At 27.1% G+C, this 20,205-nt stretch overlaps 2 protein-coding genes across 2 annotated transcripts in view; both read right to left on the minus strand.

Moving 5' to 3' along the window:
• csul (protein arginine N-methyltransferase 5) overlaps nucleotides 1-20,205 on the minus strand; it is a 324,839-nt gene that overhangs the window by 184,137 nt on the left and 120,497 nt on the right. The gene's annotated exons all lie outside the window — the stretch shown is intronic.
• Nucleotides 1-20,205, minus strand: part of LOC136990322 (VPS9 domain-containing protein 1-like) — a 43,570-nt gene that overhangs the window by 10,529 nt on the left and 12,836 nt on the right. The window contains exons 3-7 of the mRNA XM_067288715.1: nucleotides 18,677-18,749; nucleotides 11,583-11,681; nucleotides 11,206-11,398; nucleotides 8,842-8,950; nucleotides 3,565-3,627 (exon numbers count right to left, since the gene is read on the minus strand). Coding sequence (XP_067144816.1) covers nucleotides 3,565-3,627; nucleotides 8,842-8,950; nucleotides 11,206-11,398; nucleotides 11,583-11,681; nucleotides 18,677-18,749 — 537 coding nt within the window. The remainder of the gene's footprint in view (nucleotides 1-3,564; nucleotides 3,628-8,841; nucleotides 8,951-11,205; nucleotides 11,399-11,582; nucleotides 11,682-18,676; nucleotides 18,750-20,205) is intronic.

A 20,205-nucleotide genomic window follows, 5' to 3' on the forward strand; every position in this document is an offset into this window, starting at 1 on the left:
TAACAAAGTATTTTAAAACTTTTGATCTCTTTTAATCTAACTTTTAATTATTTAATCTACAAGATCATATTCTGTTTGAAAGGAAACTATTAAAATTTTTGAATGGATCCGAGATAAAAGTAATTACTAAAATGTCTGTAATATTCATGTTACAGATTTATCAAAATTCATAATTTGCAACAACTAAAAACCATATCAAAAATAATTGGTTTATTATGGATGTATTGTTCATTTAAAAAGATAATAATTTAATAAAATGTGAGATTCTGAATATCTCAACTGGGGGTAGAGATTTTTTCTACCTCTTAATCGGCAACAGAACGGCAAGAACCGCCCACATTGTCTTAGGATAGCTGATAAAAGTATACTTAGATCGAGGATCATAAAATCCCATTCTACGTCAGGACTGACACCAGATAGGGATTTATCTTGTGCCCTTTCATACATTAAATTAATTTAAAATAATTCTTAGAAGGAGAGCTTTAAAATCTTTGAGTGGGGAAAAGGTGGATAAGCAATAGGAGTCCGTTGAGAGAACCAGAGTCAAGTCCAATAAACAACAAGAATACAAATGGACTAACTGACTAGAATCTAGCTATGATTAAACCTTAAAGACTACGTCCCTAACTGTGAAGTCGAGAGAGAGTTTACAAAATACTTATTATAATACCTCCATATTATTCTTTGCTTGTAATCCTTCTGTCCTTTGGATGGAAGTTCAATTCAAAGAGTATGGCACTAATTCAACATACGAGGATACTAGATGATGTGCACGAATTTTGGCACACATCCCTCTTTTATACTCTTTTCTCCTCCAACGGAGATTAAGAATTGAGATCATCTGACTGAGTATCATGATGAGTCTTTTTGGTTTAGTCAGCCATGGGAGATGAAGATCTCTCTCAGAGACTGATTGTCAACACAAAACAAGGAACAAATGTTTCCTGGGTTGACAGTCAGTCCCTGAGAGATCTTTATCTCCCATGACTAAAGGGCTGACTAAACAAAAAACACTCATCATGACACCCAGTCAGATGATCTTAATTCTTAATCTCTTTTGGAAGAGAAAAGAAGTATAAAAGAGGGATATGCACCAAAATCCTCAAACATCATTGTATCCTCCATAATGTAAAATTAGTGCCATACTTCTTTGGATTGAACTTCCACCCAAAGTACAGAATTGTTATCAATCACATTATAAATGAGGTAATATATTAGATTTGTAAACTCTCACTCATATCTCTCATACTAGGGACAGGATAGTTAAGGTAGATTTAAGTTTGAAATAGTCTGTTTGTAAACTTCTTTTATTTTATTTTATATTATTAAATTTTGTTATTCCTTTGTTAACAAAGCATCTTTGGTTCCATTCATGACAAGACATCCTATCACTTACCCACCTCTTCCCCACACATAGTATTTTAAAGTCCTCTTTTAATTTAGGGATAATATAAATTTTTATCGTGAGTTAAACATCATGTGAACATCACTGACGTGATCAAGATTTTACGATCTTGATCTCACTCATTCTTAGTCATCCTAGACATAGAGATCAAGTTTAAGCAACCCAAGCTGAGTAAGCAGTATCTATATACTGCTTACTCAGCTTGGGTTGCTTAAACTTGATCTCTATGTCTAGGATGACTAAGAATGAGTGAGATCAAGATCGTAAAATCTTGATCACGTCAGTGATGTTCACATGATGTTTAACTCACGATAAAAATTTATATTATCCCTAAATTAAAAGAGGACTTTAAAATACTATGTGTGGGGAAGAGGCCCCCTACAGCCGCCAGCTGCTCACAAAAGCATTTTGATGTATTTTAATTCAAAATACTTTAACTAAAAAAAGGGGTTTTTTTTATTTATAATCTGAAACCATTTTTTGTAATTTCTTTGTTGCTTGAACACTATTAAGTGTGACAAATTTAAATACTTGGCATTTTTTTCATCTTTATTTAGTATCAACTAAATAAAGATGAAAAAAACACCATTTAAATTTGTCACACTTAATAGTGTTCGAGCAAAAAAAAAAAAAGGCTTCTCATAATAGTCCAAAAGTATTCAAGTAAACTGTTATTCAAATAAAATATATTATGGTTAGAATAAAGCAAACAATTTCAGAAAGCTAATTGTTAGTTACTATTATTATTTAAAAAATTGTATAATGTTCAACAAAATATATCATTTACAAACTAGTTCAATTTCCCACAGATATACTACTACAGTAGAGCATCGTTTATCCAAAAACCGGTCAACCGAAAGCTTTCCAGTCGGACTGTGTCGAGCTGAATCAAATGTTTTTGATACTAGATTAACTTCTAAAGTATAATTTTTTTTGTTTTTATATTTTTCAATATATTTATTTTGTTTGTACAAAATAAAGAAATCATTTTTAATGATACAATAGCCTCAATTATTATTATAAAAATTTTTGTTAGGCTTAAAATTGATGAAAATTCAACACGAAGCGACACGCAACAGAGAAAATTTTCAACATCGGATAGGTTAATATATTTTGCGTACATAATCGGTTATCCGAACAACCCCAGTCCCCAACTGATTCAGATAAACGATGCTCTACTGTATTTAATAAAATATTAATTTTTAAATCAATAACATTTATAACAACTTTGGATTTTAGGTAAAAAATTTTTCCTGACAAGGTATTCCCAAAGTTATATAGGCATATTTCATGAATAGTTATGCCTGAAAATAGTACTTTTATAATGCTTAAAAATGTCTACTTCATCTTTAAAACTTATTTTTGTTATTTTGACTACTTTTGAAAAATCCCAGAATCCATTGTACTTTCCTGCTATTTTTGATTATTCTCTAAGATTGTACTGATAGACTAATATTAGTTTTTATTAAACTGATAAAAATTAATGATATGAGTGTTTGTTTACTTTTGTAAAAGTATGAAAATTGCAAGCCAAAACAAATTCTTAATTTCAGAAATAATTTGTTAAAAGTTTCTATTAAATCTAAACATACAGTTGTTACTACAGTGTAGTGCAGTATGCTGTCAGAAATTTACTTAGTTGTGTTAAAAAATATCACAAAAATTATATATTTACCAGTTTAGAAAAACAGTCCTAAATGGAAGCTGAATTTATATTGTTTTACTATTTGTCAGAAATTATGGCAGCTGTCAGGGCAAAAGTAACTTAAATTCAAATGTTATTTTCTCTTGAAAATTAGTTCATAACAATAATCTAATTTTTAAAAATAAATTTATATCTCAAGAAAAGCATGTATTATATGGCTGTATTTCTTTTGATTAATGTTCACACTTTAATTAAATTTATAGTGACTTTTAATTAATTGTCTTTAAGTTATTTTCAGATTCTAGTGTTATTTTTAGAACATATTTAACAAGGTAAATGAGACAATTTTAGGCAAATAAAATTCTTAGAATCTAAAAATCCAAAATATAATAATAATTAATATTTCATGGGTTTTACTCCATTATTCATATGGTAAATTAAATAATAATCAATATATAAATAATAATTTACAAATTACAAATAAAATTATGATTAGTTTATCTTTAAAGGATACCTGTGTTTCTTTATTTTTAGCAATTTCTAAATTTTCAGCTATCTGACGTTGCAATTCTAATTGCTGAAATGAAAACATAATTTCTTTATTTTAAAATTTATAATTTATCACAAATAATTCATTTCATTTAGTCATAATTTTCAGAAATTCTGAAGTTAAAAGCAGTATATGCTATTATAATCACATAACAAATAAATTTATTTAAACCAAAATTCAATCCAAAAATTCACTAAAATTATAATTTATACATTAATAAAAAATTAAAATTGTATATTGTTATGGCATAAAAATAATGTTAAATATAATTAAATTACTGCTTTTAATTAGCAGATTATTAATAGCAGGTACCAAAGAATCAAATAGTTTTATAAAAATATTAAAAAGTAGATATTCTAGTTCAGAAATCTAAAATTCCTACATGCATAAAATATATTTAATCAAAGTAAGACTTTTAAGAAATATAATGTAATTTACTTGAAATTAGTTATTCAATGTTTATATTCTCTAAGAAAAACACCAAATCAGATTAGTAACTTATATAAAACAACTTTTCCATTAAAATATTTGCAATAGTTTTTACGTGATGATGTTGAAATAAATTTTATTATATTAATAATTAAAAGCAGAAATTTATACAAAAATTCCATATATTTTGTTACATCTTTAATGATGGATGAAGACTACAAAAACATTCAGCAATTAAAACTTATCTGAAACTCATAAACGATATTATTGTTTGTGTGTTAAAACACACAAACAATAATATCGTTTATATGAGTTTCAGATAAAAACAGATTTTATTTATATTTTATCATCATAAAAAAAAAACAATGAATGAAATTTGCATTATTTTCTTTGTTTTATTAAATATTTTATTATATTGTGATCTAATTAAACATAAATGAGCAATATTGATTTCTACATATACCCAAAAGATATACATATATCAAAAAATTTGTGAGTAGTTATACTTATTAACAAACAAATAATGTTCAAAAAAACTTGAATGTATAAACCATAAACATTAAAATTTACAGATAACATTAGTTTAACAGAACAAAATAATTTGTCTTTGATGTAGAAAGTTATCTTGTTATCTTTTTCAAGGAGTCTGTCCTTTCTTTAAACTTTCAATTAAATGCTTTTTGAGAATTTACATCTCATCCTCAGATTGAACAATTATTGTTCTAGAATATATACTGAATATATTCATATTTAATTCTAGAACAATATTTATTCTATCTGAGGATGAGATATAAATTCTCAAACAGCATTTAATTGAAAGTGTAAAGAAAGGACTCCTTGAAAAAAATAGTGAGGTAATAATTTGTCTTTCATTAGAGTTAAATGGAGTCATGCAAATGGAAAGGAAAACTTTCTATAATTATTAGAAAAACATCCTCCAGTTTTTAGTATAATATTTGTATGAGTATTAATTTAAATAAAATTAAAACTATACTAAATTTAATTTTAAGAAAGTCTAACAAGAACAAATAATCAGAGGTAATACTTAATTTTAAATATAAGTATATTAAAAAATTTGAAAATGCTATTTTGTTAATAGCAGAAACAGTAGAGGACCTTCCCATTAAAAAAAAAAGTTTAAAAAAGCCATAATTAGCAATATAACTATACTTTTAGAAATGTACATATACAGGATCTTGTTTTTGATATATGCAGATTTATGTCTTTCAGAAGGCATATGTTTAAGTTAACTAACTCCTAGTCCTATTGAATCTTAACCCATTCCTGGTGCCAGTGAATATGACTTAAGTCAGCAAATTATTCTTCCCCACCTTCTGACATTCAAGTATGAACCCAAGCAGGGGTCCCCAAAGTGGCTGATATAGACCTTCAAGAGTTGATAAGACATTGAGAGGAGTTGATTCAAGCTCGGGGGTTGATGGAAAAAGTTAGTTATTTATTATATTAGTGATTTTTAATTAACTATAGTCAATTTGCTTTAACTGCAACCATCAATGCACAACATAATAAAAGTCTTATTATAATGAATCTAATTAGACATAAATATATTAGATACAGTCAAACCCGTCTATAATGGAACCCCAACTGGGACTACTTGGGTAGATCACAAATTTATGTGAAATTGTGTTTTGCATATAACCTTCACATAAAACAAGACTATACTGTATAAACAAATATAAAATCTGAATGTTATGTAAAACATAAATCAAATAATAAACAAACCTGAAGGCAATAATATGTGTAACATACAAGTCTTGGAAAATATCAAATCAAAACTAAACATCAATTTGTCTTTTCGTATATATATTAGTTACATTATAAAAAGTAAATTTTATAATCCAAATGTTTCAAATATATTTGCTCTGTATTATAAATTTTTCATATTTTGAAATTTGTCAATATCTTTTACTCATTATGAGTACAAATATTTTCAACATTCCAAAAACAATTATTTTAAAATGCATAAAATGACAAACAAAAATAATAAAAGAATTAAATTTTTAAAATTGATATAGATTGTATATTTTCTTTTTGTTCTGTTATTATCTGTTATTATTTTACATGTAAAAATACATAAAATATTAAGGCATTTTTATTAATATGTATATATTAATAAGTCAACTCCCCTCCTGAAAAAAATAAGTTCACAACTGTATTTTGCAATATATCTGTCATTATAGTTTTATTATATAATTTCTCTCTTACAATTCTGCCATTGACATATAATGCCAATCACAATGAAGTTCCAATAATTTGAATGATTGTTAATTTTACAAAGAATGTCTTACTGAGTTGTCAAATGTTTAACTTGTTTTCTTTGAGTTGATAACATGACAAAAGTATATCAGGAAAACAATGATATCACAGAATTATAAAAGAGAAATTATGGAATAAAATTGAATGACAAAACAAGTCATGCTTTTGTGGAATATTAATTGATTCAGGAAGATAATCCAAATCACAAAACAGTTCTGATAATCTAAAAATAAATAAATTTTTTAAAACAAAGTTCAAACTCTGTATTAAAATGTTGTTTTAATTTAAAAATATCATTACATACTCCTAGGTTAGAATGTTAATAAAGCCAAATTAAAGAAAATTCTAAAATTATTATTAAAAAATTTAAAAAAAACAACAGTGAATGTTCAATTACTACAGAGTATGTTTATGTGTAGAAAATAAAATATTCTCTCATGTAAATTTAGATTTACAAAACTTTGACTTTATATAATCATCAATACACTATTAATCAACCTAGGGTTAACCAAACAAACAGTAACTAACTGTATATCTTTGTATATTATATTAACCAATAATTCATTTATAACTAACTGTAGGTAAATAAACATTATCCTTAATAATTTCAATTAATTATACTAATAATTTAGAAACAACTAGGATAAAATACTAGCTCAGGGTGGGATGCAATCAATCAATGTGGTTGTATATTTACATCAAAGTATTATAGTGTAAACTGATATAAATAATTTACAACTTACATTATAGTGACTGAACATCACAATGCTAGTCTATCACTGATAGTAAAAATTTGTATTTTGTTATCCAATGTAATTTATTTACTCTAACTTAGAGTAAATATCAATGTGATATCTAGATAAATGATAGTAAAAATGTGACATATCTACTTCTAGTTGAAAATTATAACACATTACATTACTTAATATTTTTATATGCATATTATTAGGTACAGTCAAACCTGTTTTTATGCGGGGGTTATTTCACAAGTACAGTGAAAACTGCCTAGGCAACCACTTGCATTCGACAGGCACCTGTCAAAACGGGCAAAAATTTCTGGCACAAAATAGTTTATACATAGTTAATACATAAGTTACCTGTATTAAACGACCACCTGTGTAACATGACCGCGGGCATCGATTTTTGGTCCGAAACAACATAACAACTGTAATAAGCGACCACTTCTGCAAATATATCTGGTCTAAACTATTGTTCTAACCCATCTGAACAATGTTTTTCCCTCCTAATATAATGAATTAGTCTAAACTCTTGTTGAAACCCACTCTCCCACCCTTGAAATTAGGTGCAGGTATTAATGAATTAGTCTAGCAACAAAGGAAATTCATTTCAATTTGTTCAAAATTGTCTGAAAAACGAAAGAAATGCAAAGTGCTGTCATTAGAAGATGATGTTAAAGTTATCAGAGAAAGTGATAGTGGTTTATCAGAACGGCAATTAGGGAACTGTGGGAAAACGAAATTTATTTTACCGTAGACCTACAGTATTTTCTTTAGGGGTATAAATTATTGTACACGATACAATTAATTGGTTGATCTCATCATTTGATAAAATTTATTTTATTTATTTATTTATTTATTTTGAAGCTCATATACAGTACATGTGCAATAAATATTTTCTGTATCAACCTACCTTATTTCCACTTTACTTTTAGAAAAATAATATCCAAGTAATTTTGCACCCTGATTATTTCAGATAATTGACTCTCTGCTGTATTTTTTCCCTTATATATTGTGGAGTTTTTGGATTATTTTTAAACTTAAAAGTTGTTAAATAGATCAATAGAAAAATGGATAATTACCAGTAGTATGGTTGTTAATTAATTATCTAGCTATCAAAGACAATACTTTTACAGTGGCTTTTTATGAATTAGTCTTAATTTTGATAGCTTTGAAATAATGCTAAGATTATTGTCAAAAGGTTAAGATTAAAAAAATAATTTGGAACACTAAAAATTCAAAGTGAAATTATTGTTACAATATAATGTGTAATTTATTTTTAAAATTTTTTGTATAATAATAATTTTATAATTGCAAAAAATATTTAAATAAATTTGTTTAAACCATCAATATTATAATCTTTAGTTTTATTATTTTATTTTTGTTAACATTGTCATATGATAAATAGTACCTTTCAAAAGCAAACACAATACAGTCTATAAGAAACTATCTTAATCTAATCTATTCAGTTAGATTATCTTTCAAAACTCTGAACAAACAAGCACAATTACATAAATATAATATATATTTGTATGTGTTGAATAATACAATTATGTATTACATACATAGTTTAATTTTAAAAATGGAAAACTGAGGTGTTTTTATATAAGAAATATGTCTGTTTGAGCTGGTAATTCAGTTGGTCTCAAGATTAAACTGAATTACAAGCTCAAGCAAAAGCTTAATTAGCAATACTCACACTGAATTATATGGCATGTATAAGTTCATATATTCATACAAACATAATCAAATAATTTGACTTTTAGGCTTTAATTAATTATTAAATAAGATATCTTACTAAATTTGCTTTAACAATTGGATTTTCAACTCTCATCATTCTTTGCTGATATTTCTGTCTAAGTTGTATATTAAGCTGTCTGCATTTTTCTAATGGTGTAGACTGGCATCTGATAAAAATAAATATTAAGAAATAGAATTAAAATATTAAATATTTTAAAAATACTTTATTACATTTAAATTTGATACATACTAAAAAAAATGCAATTAAAATCTTTAGATCTAATTAATATATAGGGTGCACCATGAGTCTGAACCATAGAAGTTATGATCTGTGTTTATTCTTTTACAAGTAAACCATAGCACTAAGTAAGGAAAATTGAATTTATATTATTTTGATAACAAAGACCTGCAGTCACTGCATCTAGACTTCTGATCAATCATAAAGAGCAGTTTAGATACAGCCTGTTAAATTCTTCAGCAACTTATCACTTACTTTGGGTCCCACTATCAAAGTAACTTAAATTAATCCCTCCTCAGTGTGAAACCGTAATTTTTAAAAACAAGATTTAAAAATTGGACAAACCAAAAATTTTCTATTTTACGCAATTGTTTTGAATTTTACGTATCTGCTAATGATCCCAAATAGAATATGTTAAATATAATAGAAATACTCTATTATTAAAAAACTGCAAAACTTAAAATTAGCCACTTATTATTGTTCTATACTCACATATTATAAATTTATATTTAGTAAAGTTTTACATGTTTACATTTCTAATCAGATGGTTATCAATAGAATTGCAATAATCAATAATCAAACTGTTTATCAATAGTTAAAAATAAATCTGGAAAATTTAAGTTATAAAACATGAAATCAATGATATCTCTAATATTTTTATTTATATTTATGCTAAAGGATGACATGTTTTCTTTTTTTTTAATATTAGTCTATTGTGACTATAATCTATTAATAGGAGTTATAACAACTTTATTATACACCTATCCCTCGATTTACACGGAAGATAGGTTCCTGAGAAAAACGTGTAAATCGAATTTGTATCTTTTTGAATGTAAAACCGTGTAAATCGAAAAGTATGCAAAAAACGCATAATTTCGTTGTTTATTAATTATGAATTTTTTTCAATTTTTTAAAGGTACATAAATCAAACAAAAATATTGAAAGGCAAAAAAATATATTCTTTTATTAATTAAATACAAAGTACAAAGGAACAAAAAATAAAATCTGAAAGATTCATAAAAATGTAATGTAATTGTGTAATGTAATGTAAAAAATGTAATTAAAAATAATGTAATCGTTTGTTACTTATGAATATGAAAAATTAAAATTTTCTGGTTTAAAACTATGTGCAATGAATGCAACTTCGTGCGTATGGGGGAGTACCCTATATCGGTTTATCGGTTACTATTTGACGGATTGAAATAAAACTGTCACCTAGTATCCTAAATATCAACTATAACATATAATTAAGGTGGATTGGAATATAGATGTAGATTAGAGTTAAAAATTGTTCCTTTTGATCATAGCCAGTTTATTTTCTACATTTATTTTTTAAACCGTGTAAAAGCGAAAACGTGTAAAAAAAGTACCATGTAAAACGAGGGATAGGTGTACTGATTAAACTGGTTAATATTAATAAAATAATATTTAAAGAACTAGAAGCATTTATTAATTGATGGTATATGTTATTAAATTAATAAATACTTTTTAATTAAAATGCTTAGGTTACAAATAACTAATGATAAGAACTAATAATATTGTAAGAATGTAAATAGAACAATACATTGTTTATTAACATGTGTTTATATAATATTTACAAAAATATTTTAAAAACAAATCTTTTAACTTAATTAAATATATATATTTACTGCTATTATTTGATACCAATATGCTCTATATCTAACAAAAATGAATAACTTTCAAAAACGTATGATTATCTGCATTTTTCCTTGTTAATTTTTAAAATTAAAAATCTAATTAAAAATTGATCTGAAATGATGATTCTAAATTAAAGTTATCAGATTTGTAACTGAAACGATTCTGTGACAAAAGAATAAAATATTTTACTGTTTAATTTAAATACAGATTTGATCTATTTGATTTAAACAGAAAAAATTTATTTCAAATTATAAAACATTTTGAATTTACAGTATCTAATTATATTATTTAATTAAAAATGTTTTGTATATAAATTATGTTCTCTTAGATTTCTATTGATTATAATACAATCTCATACTGCAAAAATAAAATAGTTTAATAGACAGATATTACAATGATATATCTACAGTTCATTTTACTAACTTGTAAGTATACAAAATTGTATTTTTAATTTAAAATGATCAATTAAATACAGTGTAAAAATTAATTTTAAGAAAAAATGAAAACAAATTGAAATCAACTCACGTCATAACAGAAATATTTGGAATTGATAAATGATCACAAGAAGAAAATACAGTATTAGAGGAATTTGATGCATTACTGATAATTTTTTGACTTTCATGTCCTACTTCTGTTTTCTTAGAAACTTTTTCACTTTTGGAAAAAGAATTTCTTTCATGTTTAATACGTGTTTCCTTTTTGCTGATTTCTTTTTTTCCTATTAATTAAAACATTACAAAAAGATGATCGTTTTCAGAACACGAAACATTTTAATGAAATTTTTAAGTATCTTCTGAATTTTAAAATTTCAGAAGATACAAAATAAAATTTACAAATTAATTAAAACATTTTACAGTAAATAAAAAATATAAACTTCAAAAAAAAATAAATAAAGCATATACCTGTATCAGAAATTAATTTATATAATCTATCCCAGCATTCTTTTCCTAAAGTAATTAATTTTTCAATTTCTTGTTTATAATTATATTCATGTGGAAAACCTAAAATAAAAAACATATATTTAAATTTTCATTAAAATTTCATAGAGTTTTTCTTAATCATTAAAATACATTTTATTATATAATATATTATTATGAATTTTATTTTCAAAAATTTTTTATTACGGTTTTTGATGTTGGAACGATTATGGAACATCTCTGATATCACAACTTTCCATAGCAAAATAATTAGTAATGTAAAACTTAGTCATTGAATGAAGATTTCATACTTTATTGTATTTCATGTACATCTAAGATAAAATAATATTACAGTGGAACCTTGCTTAATGAGCATAATTCGTTCCAGAGTCTTACTCGTAATGCGAAATACTCGTTAAGCGAAACAATTTTTCCCATAGAAACTAATGTGAAATACAATGTGTTCCATGCCAAAAAAATGCTCAAATGTTTTATGTATAATGTTTATTCAAAAAAATTATACAATATACACTGTTAAGGAGTGTGAATCATCATCATCTTTTCTTCTAGTGCAGAATGAACCATCCTGGAATGAGAATTTGATTTGCAGAAACAAAAAAAAAAAATTGATTTTTTTATAATAAAAAGATTCTTTACTGAAAGTAATTAATATAAAATATTTATGAATCCTATAACAATACTTTTAGCGTCACTTTTACTAAGGTACTACACTTACTAAATTTACAAAATTTAAGAATTTTCTTAAATTTTTGAAAGGTTGACTCTGCTGTGGAACTGTTATTTTTCTCATGTGCATATGAAAGGACAAGTGAGAAGACACATTTTTTGTATTATCTGTTCAAGAATTTTCTTAAATTTTGTAAATTTAAAAAATTTTTGTCCTGACAATTTTTTATCTATTGTACTTACTCTAATTTAATTTAAATGCACTAATGAGAACACATCATTTAAATTTAAACTTTTTGTTCTTTTTTATAATTATTCTTTGTCTCTGTCAAATTTGAAAATAAAACCAATCATTTCTAAAAGCATTAATCCACTAATAAAATTCTAACTTCTTCATACTTTTAAGCAATTTTTAAAACCCTCTGTCAGAGAATACTATAAGGAGTTGAATATGTCTGTTTCCATATAAAAATATATCTTTAATCATAGATATTTAGTAAAATAAACATTTTAGTGATCTTCTAGACAACTCTAGATTAATGTAGATATAAAAATAATATAAACATAAGATTTTGTAAGCCATTTGTAAATAAACTATATTAATTTAATAAAATAAATATGTTGAAAATATTCATTTTATTAATAAAATATATTTAATTGAATGTAGATTATATAATTAATAAAAATATTAATAAAAAATTAATAAACTTAAATTTAATAAAAACACATTGACTTAATGATATGATCATTTCAGATTAATCTTTTCATAGTGATTAAAACATCTATATCACTAAGTTTCTATTGGACAAAGTGTACGTTTACTTATTTTTTCAATCCATTTATTCAAAATTACATATTATGGCTTTAAAAACTAATATATAAGAACTAAAGTACGAATCATATTCCATCATTCATTTATTTATTTAATAACTAAATTTTTAACTTCTTATAATGTAGTTTTCATTTAAATCAAATTGGTTTAAATCAAAAATTACATTATTTTTATAACAGTTATATTTATTTAATAATCAAATTTGCTACAATATGAATTGAATTATAAAATTATTGCTAAATAAAATATTATTTATTTATTAAAAAATGTCTTGATTAAAAATATCAGATTGAGGAAAAATGTAAAATTTAGTTATTTAAAATAGACATAAAAATAAATATTTTTTTTACTGAAATAATACGGGAGTTGGCTTGGCATCGAGGCTGTTGGTGACTTTTTGTTTCAGCTTTGAGGTGTCTTTGCAGTGATTGGGTTTTTTCTTTTCTGAAATTGTGAAAAGCTTCCGGATAATTCAGGTTAAAATGGATATACTGGGTTTTAAATTAATTAGATGTCTTCTATTAATTTCTGGGATTGAGCCCAACCCTGGTCCGTTATCAAGATCTCCTCCGGACATCGAGAAGGTGGATATGCAAAAGAGAGGTCGAGGTAGACCTTGTAAGGGGGATTCTAATGAAACTGAAAATCATAATTTAATTGATGTTGTTGATGAGAATCTTGTTGTACTAGATGGAACATCTTTGAAACGGAATCCGGGAGGAGTAAGAGATGCAAATATTCAGGACTATTTTACCTTGTCAGCTGTTGCGGAGGCGGATATTGGTGAGGAGCCTCAATACACCATTAAAGCGGTGTATGACCTAATTCAGAAGAAGTTCTCTCAACTCTCTGTGGATTTGGGTGCAATTAAGGAAGAATTATATATATTGAAGAAGAGACAAGATGACTTAAAGGAAGAATTGAATATTGTGTCTCATAAAGTGGAAAAATTGGAACAGGGTGGTAATTATGACAGTCTGTTGAGAGGTAAGATTGAATTTCAATTAGATAAGTTAATAAATGAAAAAACGAGGAGTAATATTGTTATCTTTAATTTCTCGTTTACAACTGAAGACCCGTCTGCAGAGATTTCTCATTTTATTAGAAATGAATTAGGTGTCGAGGAATTTTGTTTGTCCGGTTTGGTCAGAATTTCTGGAAACGACACCGAGTCTATAGTTAAAATCTCCCTTGCCTCTGTACATGAGAGAAACTTAGTCCTGCATGCATTCTGGAAGGCAAAGCCTAACTTGTTAAAGAGATATAAGGAAAATATAATAATGACAGCTGACTTATGTAAACGGTCCAGGGTCAGGAAGCAAAAACTAATTGCAAGAATTGCCCAGGAGAGGTCTAATGGCCATAAAATCATAGTTAGAGATGACTATTATATTAAGAACGGCATAATGTTCACATACGATATATATTTAAATGAAATCATCCAATTAGACTGTTTTTTATAAGGAATCAGGGGTCTCGCGATAATCTGCTAGGATTGACGAATAATAATAACCTTTTACTGAGTGGCGTAGGGACTAATAATTCTATGACTCGGCGAAATGCCAACCTAAATTCAATGGTTTTGACTTCTCCGGGGGTGGGTCAATGTGCCAATGCTGGGAATGCTTATATTACTTTTTGGAATATTCAAGGTATGGTTAATAAGATTAGTGACCGATCTATAAAGCATTACCTAATGTCAAATGATGTTGCTGGTATTTCTGAGACTTGGTCGATCAGTTCTAGTTTTGTGGACAACTTGGGTTTACAGGAGGACTTCTGGGTAACCCATAGTACAGCACTCAAGGAACGAAGATTCGGTAGACCTGCAGGAGGTCTTTTGTTATTAATTAAGAGATCGTTTGGTAACTTAAAGGATATACAAGTTAAACCTTGGTACATTTTTAATTTAATTGATCTTAATTCCAAACTTCATAAATTGTGGAGAACAAGTTTATTGGGAATTATATTAGTATATATTAATCCTACTGTAAATTATAATAATAATATTGAGGAATTGCAAACAGTGATTAATCGTTGGAGTAATATTACAGACTTTTGGATCTTGGGGGGAGACTTTAATGCACGTATTGGCGAAAAGATGGATGTAGTTTTTCAAGGAGATAATCCGGTTGTTAATAACGTTAGGAAATCCAAAGACAGAACTATTAACCCGGCGGGAGGACGCTTCTTGGAATTTTCGCAGGATAATAATTTAACCATACTAAATGGAAGAATTGCTGGGGATGTGCCGGGAGAATATACGTTCCTGAGCCATAGTGGAAAATCTGTCATTGACTATATACTAGTTAGCGAAGATATGCTTTATTTTTGCCGATCAATGTCTGTGGTCGACAATGATCAGTCTGATCATTTCCCAATTCAATTAACCCTAATGAGTCACTTGAGGGAAACAAAATCTTTATATCCTAACGGTCAGAAGCGACTAAGATTTGACAAAACAAGATGCTTAAGATTTAATTTACAAAGGATAACAAGAGAAGTTCCAGAGAGGTTTCATGAAGTGCTAAATCAAGAGGATGAGTCAAGTCCGTTGGCTAATTACGAAAATTTTATCTGTCTGTTAAATTCGTTTCGTGCTAAATTTTGCTTCAAAAGTATGCCGCGCAGGTTTATTCAAAGATGGTACGACAATAAATGCTATTATCATAAGAAGAAAAAACAGCGAAGCCTGAATCAGTTTAGAAAATCTAACAAGGAAAGTGATTGGAAGAAATACATCGATAATAAAAGAATCTATACCAATTTGATTAGAGCAAAACGAAGAAGATATTATGCTGATTTAAACAAATACTTAATAGGAACGAAAGATTCTAAAAAATTTTGGGAAGTGATCAATAGTTTTCGACGACCTGTTGCTCATTCGAAAGGATCTGTTAATATATCGTTAGAAGAATGGAATAAATTTTTCGATAATTTTTCGGTTAGATATAGGGATAAATTGGCAATAACTAGAATGGGAAAATTTAAAGAGATGAAGTCTCTGCCAATGGAAGAGGTCTTTACTATACAAAAACTTCATTCATGTGTCCGGAAGCTAAAAACTATATCGGCCCCGGGTTTTGACGGGGTTCCTAATATAATATTAAAATTTCTACCAAGTACAATTTTAAATTATATAATCAGGCAATACAATAGATTCTATGTAATGGGTATTGTTCCTGAGTCGTGGAATCATGTGATTTTTCGAATGGTATATAAGAAAGGAGATAGAGCCAATCCAGCAACTATCGCCCGATAGCTTTACTTTCGACATTTCTCAAACTTTTTACTGCTATGTTGGCGTCTAGATTTATTGAATGGACTGAACATGAGAACTTACTAAATCCAACCCAATTTGCCTTCATTTTAAGTGGTGGTACTCAGGTTACTTTGTTTGTTTTGTTGGCCACCATCCAGATCCAGTTATTCAAAAAAAGACACAAAGTTTTTGCCTTGTTTGTTGATCTTGAGAAGGCATATGACTCAGTGAATGTTCGGGCGTTGCAGAATAAAATGTTACATTGTGGAGCGGAGAGTAATATGGTCAAATCAGTCGGGCTATTGTTTGGGCATTATAAGATGATCTGCAGATATAATGGTGATCAGGGATGTCCCCATTCGATTTACCGAGGCCTATTACAGGGAGACCCTTGGTCTCCCTATCTGTTTAACTTTTATATTTATGATATTAATGATATTTTCGATAATGACGACGATGGATTCACGATAGGTAGTACGGTGATCCACTCTATTTCGTATGCCGATGATATTATTATTCTAGCACCGACGGCGGTTGCTCTTAGAAGGAAAATACGACTATTAACTATGTACTTTTCTCAATTGGATTTGACCATTAATCCGAAGAAATCTCACATAATGATATTCAGGAATGGATCAAGACTTCCTAAGAAAAATATATCTTTCTTTATTGATAATACAGAGATTAAGGTGGTCAGCGAAACAAAATTTCTAGGAGTAATTTTTTCACCTTTGCTTTCGTTTGAAAGACAGACCAAAGATATGATGGTCAAAGCCAATCGATTAATCCAGGGTGTGATCAAGCTTTGCGCCAAGACTCATTTGGGCTCGATCCAAACCCAGTTTAATCTATTTCAATCCTTGGTTTTTAACTCTGTGAGTTATGCATCTCCTTTATGGTGTCTCTCCAGTGTCCAGAAGCTGGAAGTTATACAGAATAAATTCCTACGTAGATTGTTTTGGTTGGATTACAAAACTCCGGGAAGTGTGTTAAGAGTGGAGACAAGTAGATTTAGTCCTATGGCGCTCATCATGAAAAGATGTTTAAAGTTGATAATTAAGCTAAGAGACAGTGGTGGCATTACATTCAATCTTTTGTATCAATTATATAAGAACTCTATACAGAAACCATCTAAAAATAACTGGGTTTCTCTAATCTCTAAAGTGATAAACGGTTTTGGCTGTTCGATTGAACCATTTATTTTCCCGTCGGATTTTGAAGAAGAAGTATATCAACAACTTATTTGGAATGTTCTTAATATCTCTCATTCGCGAGACATAGAAGACACTCGTTTAAGAATATCACAAAACAGTTATAGTTCGATATTATTATTTCCAAGTAATAATAGTTATATATTCTCGAATTTGCCATTTAAAATGAAGAGACTTTTTATTCAACTCCGACTTAATTCCAATTCTCTAATGATTGACAATAAATTGTACATATACGAGAATAATTCATGTCCAAGATGTTATATGTCCTTTTCCAAATTTCATCTGATTTGTAAATGTGAGAAAAGCCTTGAGTTAAGGCAAAAATACAATCTTATCAGTCTACATGAATGTGATTCAGTAGAAGCTATGTATAAAATATTTCAGCGGGCAACATATCGTTTTGTCTGCAATTTATACAATTATGTTTTAAAGTTTTTTGATATTTAATTGTTTTTGTATTATTCATTGTGTTGCTTGTAAGCTGCACAACTCCTTTTGTAACAGGCTGAAGCCTTGACTAATAAAATTGATTTGATTTGAAATAATACTGCAGTTATACTGTAAACTCTAAGAGTACGAAAAGAGTTTGAATGTTATCAGACATTATACTGAATATGATAAATAAGAATTTTTTACAGATTGAACTGAAGAGAGGAAAAGCCCAAAATGCATAATCCTAACTAAAAGAAAGAGACCTCTTGTTCCTGAATGAAAGAACTAACACATAAGTTTTATGAAATATAGACATATATGAATTTGAATTAGAAATGTATACCTTTCAAAAAAAATTATTTTGATTCCTTAATTGTATGGAAAATTAATTTGTAAATAAAAAAGCAGGATTATATATAATGAATATTCACTTTTTAATGAATACAATATATATTTGAATATTATTTCAAATTATAACTTCCAATATTTTAAAAAAATTATTAGATTAATGAGTGCTTTAATTCAACTTTATATAATTATTTCCAAAGTATTGTTAACAAAATTATAAATTATTGTATAATCTAATAAATTTTACAATATTTTTAACAAATTTCTTCTATTGTAATATTTCATTTAAAAATGGTATTCTTACCTACATTTTTAAATTGATCCAAAATATATCTGCTAATTGTTAATATGCTTTCTGCATATTTTAAATAGGCTCTCTAGAATAAGAAAAATTTAATTTTAATTAAGAATATTTAATTAAATAATAAACCATAAGTTTAATTTTTAAACATAAATAAATAATAATTTTGATTGCATTTAATTAATTAAAATAAAAAATTAATTAATTATAATTTTAAAATAACATAATTATCTTAATTAAAATGATTATAACAACTTGAAATAAGAATATATGTAAAGATAATACTATTTCTAATCAAAAACTTTTAAATTTAATATGTAATAAAAATATTCTGATCAGAAATAGTGCTTATAAATAGTGTGATTGGAGCTGTTAATATTATGATTATTAACTAATATAATTAACATGTTAATTTTTTCCAAAGATTAAAAATTTTAATTACAAGATAAAATTTAATTAAGTGCTAGCTAAAGTTGAACTAAATGAACATTTTTCAAAATATCTTTATGTTTATTTGTTATTTAAAAATCATATCAAGCATTTTGAATAGGTTCTCATGTCTTTACACAAATTACTAATAATATAGTATTCTGATATCTTTACTTATATCTAAAATTTGTAAATCTTTTCATTAAGCTAATATTGTGTTCGTACAAGAATTATTATATGTGTCGCAGCCGGGTTGTTAAATTAGCCACTTTCCAAAGCATCTAGCGATTAAAGGTGCAGTTTTGTAATAAAGCTAACTAATGTTCAGCCACTTTACAAAGAGGCTAAATCAAATCCCACTGGATTGAATGACATTTCATCTTTTATAATACGACTGGCCAAATGATTAGCTGCTTTACAATGAGGCATTAGATAAACCACCAGATTGTCATATTTACTTCCAATTCTCTCCACTTGAGTGCTAAGGAATGTTGCCAGATTTGACTGCCAAAATGGGTTACTCTTGTTTTAGTTTGGTGTAAAAAAATCATTTAGCGCATTGCCTTCTTTTTGGGCTACAAAAATTATTTCATTGTTTGTTTCGGTCTAGAAGAGCAATACCTTTCTCTATTCATGTCATCTTTAGACAATTTTGTGATAAAATGGGAAAATGGGCAAAATATTCTAAGATATAAAGAAATCTCTTATTAAACCACAGTTATTTAATTTGAAAGTTGACTAAGTCGTTTTAGTAGCTATTAAGATTATTACATAAGGAAATTAATTTTTATAGTCTGTGTTGACAAGATCATTTGTTGCATAATTCATTGCATTCTTTGCCACCAGTGATCAAAAAGTTGTAAAATATGTAAAAAACATTCAATATGATATTTCACAATAGACATCGTGCAGTTCTGATAATTTGATTAGTGAAAATATGTTTTATAACACAATAACCACAGAAAATAATGAAAATTTATCACCTGATCTAACCTGTCCAGTGTGTCAGAATGAAATGAGTAGAGCTCATTAGTATAGTTCCTGCTTTAAACCTGTTCATGCTATTTGCAGATTGTCTGAAGGCAATGAAGGTTATGGGTCAA

Source organism: Centruroides vittatus, unplaced genomic scaffold (assembly GCF_030686945.1).
Source record: "Centruroides vittatus isolate TY-2023 unplaced genomic scaffold, ASM3068694v2 scaffold_899, whole genome shotgun sequence".
NCBI lineage: Eukaryota > Metazoa > Arthropoda > Arachnida > Scorpiones > Buthidae > Centruroides > Centruroides vittatus.